General features: G+C 41.1%; 1 protein-coding gene and 1 pseudogene across 2 annotated transcripts in view; both read right to left on the bottom strand.

The window, feature by feature from the left end:
• The window catches only part of Dnajc13 (DnaJ heat shock protein family (Hsp40) member C13), a 106,381-nt gene that overhangs the window by 22,152 nt on the left and 78,229 nt on the right, over positions 1-6,000 (bottom strand). The window contains exons 42-44 of the mRNA XM_029481990.1: positions 4,171-4,284; positions 3,174-3,290; positions 1,885-2,062 (exon numbers count right to left, since the gene is read on the bottom strand). Coding sequence (XP_029337850.1) covers positions 1,885-2,062; positions 3,174-3,290; positions 4,171-4,284 — 409 coding nt within the window. The remainder of the gene's footprint in view (positions 1-1,884; positions 2,063-3,173; positions 3,291-4,170; positions 4,285-6,000) is intronic.
• LOC110301154 lies at positions 79-1,169 on the bottom strand (annotated as a pseudogene). The gene has a single exon (XR_002378688.2). The product of XR_002378688.2 is annotated as a cytochrome c oxidase subunit 7A-related protein, mitochondrial pseudogene (transcript).

A 6,000-nucleotide genomic window follows, 5' to 3' on the forward strand; every position in this document is an offset into this window, starting at 1 on the left:
CCAGTAGTGTTTGACAGTGTCAGACACAAACAATACAGAATGATCTCTCTCTAGGCTTTAAAAGTCTTTAATTACATCTTTTTTTTTTTTTTTCTTTATTCCAGTGTTTATTCCGCAGTCAGGTCAATCATAACGTAAAGCCATAGCATTATCAAAGGAGAGCTCCTGACACAGCTGTCTAACGTGCAGCACTGACAGGTGTTCCTCCCACGATGGAACAAACACACATTTCCCTAAGTTCTGGGCGAGACACACAACCCTTTGAAACCAACTGCCCAACAAATAGAGGCAGGTTGCTAATCATTCCTCTCAACGTTTTCTGCAAGGCCGAGCAATCCCCAGGGTGGCTAACTCAGCCCTCACTTCGCCACCTGTCCCCTGGCTTTTTTTTTCCTTCCTCAATCACACCTACACCCCAAAAGGCTTCTGCGCTTCCTGCTTAGACACCACCTGAGTCCCGGAGGCCCTGAGCACTGCTGGCCACGAATGAGCTGGAGAGCAACTTTCCGGCAGAACTCCAGGGAAATCAGGAGCAGAAGCACAGCTCAGTGATGGCTCAGTGACATTTCCTTAAACAATAGTTTTAACTGTCAAACAAGCTCTGACATCTGACAGGCCATCTGCACACCATAAACAAATCAAAGCAATGTATTCTTATCTTTTCCTTTGTTTGCAAAATGTTAAGTAGACTATCCAAGTGGAAAACATGAAACGTGAGGATTCAAAGGGTTTGTGTCACAAAGTGAACCAGTCCTCCACAGGCAAGCTCATTTGTTTCTGGGCTGCGAGGCCATGTAGAGGGTGATCAGGCAGTAGATGGTCCCTCCCAGTGTCAGAGCCATGGTGGTCCGGTAAAGCATTTGGTCTGGAAGGCCTCGTTTCAGGTGGATGGGCACACCATCAGCCTTCTGGAAAAATTTCTGCAGCTCTGGAACTTTGTTCTTCCCAGCATAATCATATGCTATCACACTGGAGGTCAGTTTGGTTGGTGTGGCAAATATGATAGGCGGTGCTTCTGTGGAAACTGGCTTTAACCCCTGCGGGGTGTAGGCTTCCGAAGCCCAAGCTCCAGCCAACTTCTGCGTGAAACTGCTAAACTTGTAGTACATGTTGGCGGAGGCCGGCTTCGCACCGCTGCTGCCTGTGCGACCGCCCTAGAAAAGGCTTTAATTACATCTTAATGTACCTTGTGAATGAATAATTTTTCTAATATTGTTTTTAGTTATTTGAGTAAAACTTGGCAAATGCCAAAAAGCCAAAAATTTTAATAGCACTTCAATATTCACTGAAGAAGGTAAATTAAATACCTTGAAGAAATTTTAACTCAATTTATGTTGTGCAGGGTCTCTCTTTGCTGGCATTAGTTAGAAATGAAGGATGTGTTAAGGTTACAGCTTTAACCTGCACCACACCCATCCAGAAGCAGGCGCTTTGGTGGTGATCTGGAACCGTTTGAATGCCTTTTGAAAGACATTCAAGAAAAGAACTTAAGCCTTATTATTTCATTTTTTACACATCAAAAACTTCAGGCAATTTTTAAAAAAAAATATGAGTATCCATATGCAAATAGTACTGTGTTGCAGAGCAAAGACGCACCATTTAGATCATCTAATAAATAAATCCAAGCATGTAAACATGATATGCCAATCTATACCAGTAATGTGAAACTTCTTACTAACAAATGATGCTATTGCAGTTTATTCTTTCTTAAATAAAAATTCTTCTAAACATGCCCCCCAATGTCTCTCCCTTTATCATCATAACACATGGAGCAGAAGGGCCAGTGTGATTTCCCCTGAGTCTCCACAATCAAACTGAGCATGTTTGGGAACTCTGGCTGCTCTGTTGTAATGGTGGCTCTGAATCAAGGGGACAATCACACACCTGGGTTGTATTTGATCACATTTCTCAGAGCCTCCAAAGCCATTTCCACTCTTGGTAAGCGGTCCCCATGTTGCTCCGACTCCACTTTTGCAGCATGAGTGATGGCCATGAACGTGTGGAGGTACTGGGCCTGAGAGCCTATGTAATCCAACAGACTTGCAGCAAACTCTTTTGGAACCTAAGCCAAACACATAAATGTGTCATCATAAGAGCCTATGCTGAAGGTTTTTAGAGTAAAAGAAAGAACCTCAAGAAGCAGAATAGCTGTGATGAAACTGTAAATACAAGTAAACACTGCTATGCATACAGCACTCCATCAAGGAGTGGGAAAAGACAAAACCAAATGAAATTTACCTAATTTTTTGAGATTTTACACACTTTCACCAGTATCTTGGCACAAGTGATTAGGATATCTGTCCCCTTTACTAATCTAGTAAGAGTATATATAATGTGATTTTTTTAAACAATTATGTTATATCTTTATAATATAAAAAGTATATATAGTTACAACAGAAATTCAGGGGTTAGCTCTCCAATGGCCTTTACCAACCACTTTATTGGCTAGCTAGTGATATATATTAATCCTGTGAATAATAATATACATTATATTTTGGTAAATACCAATTTCAAGAACAAATTCTAAAACAAAGCATTATTTCTCACCCAACTTAGTGGTGAATGTCTGTAATCTTAGGTACCTGGGGGCTGAGACAGGAGAATTTTGAGTTTTAGGCTAGTCTGGGCCACAAAGCAAGACCTTACCTCACATATGTGCATGCACACATCCATACACACACATGTTATGATTTGCTTCTCTCTTTCCAAGCTATTCAATTACAAAATTCTCGCCTTCCCCTCAAGGCCCAAATAAAAAGAGTAGCTAAGAAACAAGTCGCTGCTTATGGGCTTCGTGAAACTCAATTTTTCAACAATCTGACCCATGGTTTCAACCTTCCTAATGCTGCCACCATTTAATACAGTTCCTCATGGTGTGCTGACCCCCAACCATACAATTATTTCTTTTCAAGTTCACAACTATAATTTTGCTATTATGAATCGTAATGTAAATATCTGATATGCAACCCTATGAAAGGTGGTTCTTCGGCCCACAGGTTGAGAACCACTGATCTCGATAAAGAGGCTAATGGTTACATACCTACCCAGGACAACTTCTAAAGAACTCAGCCAGTAAAGAGGTATTAATTCCAATCTGTGAAATGTGATAGAGTCACTAGATCTCAGTAGGTATGATCAACAGCATCAAACAAAATTAAAAGCCAAACACTTACCTCTAGCTGGAAAGTTGGGACTTCATTATAGACTCTAACAAAAATCTCACCAACGATAAGTTCTTTGGCATGTTCACTGTAGACAAATTCTGCCCCATAAGTTTTGTCACAATCACCCTTAAAAAACAAAACAAACAAACAAAAAAAAACAAAGAAAAACAAGATTGTTAGATGTAAGAATTTAATGTCCAGTTTTAAAATCTACCCTGTTTTGTCTAATAATGCACTGAATATGTTAAGAAGGGCACCGACTTTCAGAGAGAGCAAACATGACAGGACACATGTGCCAGTCCATGGCTGGAACAGGCACAGTGACAGAGCGCCTTACTGCTGCTAGATTACCAGGCCTCATCCTCAAGTCTCAGAAGAACACTAGATGAGGCAAGAATTAGAGCTGGCAGAGAAAGCCGACTGTGACATGCTCTTCTCACTCCTCCAGTGGCCACCCAGCTCAGTCACACTATAGGGTGTGTGTGTGTGTGTGTGTGTGTGTGTGTGCGTGCACACTCAGTACACTCAGACTGGGGGGTTACAAGAAATACGTTGAAAAGGACCCAGTTCTCCCAGTGCATTACTATTGTAAACAGATGTTAACTTTGTGGAAGTCGTGACAACGAGAAAATCCTAATGTAGTATTATAGAGATTTAAATACATGTGTGTGCCTGTCTGTGTGGGTTTGTACAGCTGAGTCTAGGTGACTTTGAGGCAGATGTATCAGAGATCCCCCACGTGCTGTGGTTACATGAACTAAGAGCAACTTATAGGGTTAGGAATACAGCTCTGGTCCTCTGAGGAGCAGTAGGTCCTCACAGCTGCTGAGTCATCCCTCGTACCCTAGAGTACGACTTCATTCAACACTAGCCTATCCTTGAAATGCCCAGCTAAGAGGTGGCTAGAGCTGTTGACTAAACATTGAATTGGTGAATAGCACACTGCTTCATCAAGACTCATTCAATCAGAATAAGTCACCTAAGAAAATATAAAACACTAACATACCTTTTTGATCATATTTTCTTGTTGTGACTCAAGAAACTCAAGCAGTTCTGCCCTTGTAGAGTTGTTCCACATCAAATACGGGCTCTCTGTGTTGCTGTTAAGCATCTTCAGGGTCTAGGGAAACAGGATTACTGTTAAGTAAGGGCCCCGAGGGAACAGACTTCATTAGTACCCCTGTCAGTCTTACAAGCTTGCTGATGCTCTCCTTCTTATAGTTAAGAAGGCCTCAAAAGCTGACACTGTCACAGCTCTTATGTGAGTAAATGGGAAACTGGGACTGAAATCTGAGCCTTATTTCAGGCAACTCACCAGATTTAGTTCTGCTTGTGAAAATGCACTATCTTAGGTATTTAGTTAGCATTTCTAAAATGGCCACACCATACTTCTTTCACACACATATACTTGAAAACAAAATCTATGTCTTAGGAAGCACACTCCTAAGAAAGGAAAATAAGATGGGGTGCGGTGGGGGTGGCAGCCTAAATTGCCTGCCTCTGCCCTGACTCAGGCTATAGCTGAGGGGCTCTGCCGGTAGCCGGGGCTTCCCTTAGTTTCTTTTCAACTCTAAGGATAAACCCATATTCCACATCTCAAGTGACTGAATAAAAGTATTTCCAGTCCTCATTTGCGAAGCTCTAGGCCAGGAAGAAAGTAGAGTATGTGTGGTGGTTTTGAATGAGAACGGCCCCTTGGGCTCATATATTTAATGTCTGGTTCCCAGCTATCGGAACTATCTGGGAAGGATTATAGCCTACTCGAGGAAAAGAAATGATTAGAAAATCCTCACTCAGAGATCTGGCAGTTTAAAATAAACATCTCATTAAATATAGATATAAATTACAGAAAGACTTGATTTTGAAATAAGACATTTTAAGACTGCAGACAGTAATCATGAACTTGCTGGTATTTCTGAGGAGGACATTTGCATTCAGCAAAAAGCATCAAACTAGAGAGTAAAAGATCTTGGGACAATACTGCTCACTCCTCCTTATGGGAACTGCATCTCCATATAGACCACCGCAAGCATATACAACAAAACAAGTGAGGGCTTAAACTCTCTCTACACATACTTGGAATTTTAGAAGCCAGAGGACTTTTTTCTTACAAAAGTATCAGACAACAAAAATATAGAAGAAAAACAAAACAAAACAAAACAAACAAAAGAAAAAAGAAAAACCAGTCCTCCGTTGTATGCACCCAGGATGAGCACAGCTAACTCTGGTGTGAATCCACCACCATTAGTTTTTTGACACCAAACCTGGGGTCTGACCTGTTCACTTGCTATCTTTGTTGTTTTATTTTTGAGACAGGTCTCTTTTTGAGCCCAGGTGGGCCTCTACGTAATCTTTCTTTATGAACCACCTAAGTGCGGCATTAAACCTTTTAAAATCTTGAAGCTTCTCTTACCTAAAGCACTCAGCACATTCTTAGTGTAGCTTTATAGTTTAATTCTACAATGCTGTTTTCCTAGATTGCTTCCCAATGCCCTTACAAAGAGACACACATGTTGTGAGGTCGCTGAAGTAGTGCTGATTTTCATCTTGAAATATGTATAAATACTGATGTATAAATACATTTATGTAGCAGTAAGAATAATCTATGACTTATAAGAGACATCTAAACAAACTTGGTCCCTGACTGGAAACATCACTGCAAACCCATTCTTTTGTCTGAGCTCTTTGTGACCCATGGTTGGTAAGAATTGTGGTGGGCTCTGTTACTGAGAAACAAAGAAGGACTGGAGAGATGGCTCAGTGGTTAAGAGCACTGACTGCTCTTCCAGAGGTCCTGAGTTCAATTCCCAGCAACCACATGGTGGCTCACAACCAT

Source organism: Mus caroli, chromosome 9 (assembly GCF_900094665.2).
Source record: "Mus caroli chromosome 9, CAROLI_EIJ_v1.1, whole genome shotgun sequence".
NCBI classification, from domain to species: domain Eukaryota; kingdom Metazoa; phylum Chordata; class Mammalia; order Rodentia; family Muridae; genus Mus; species Mus caroli.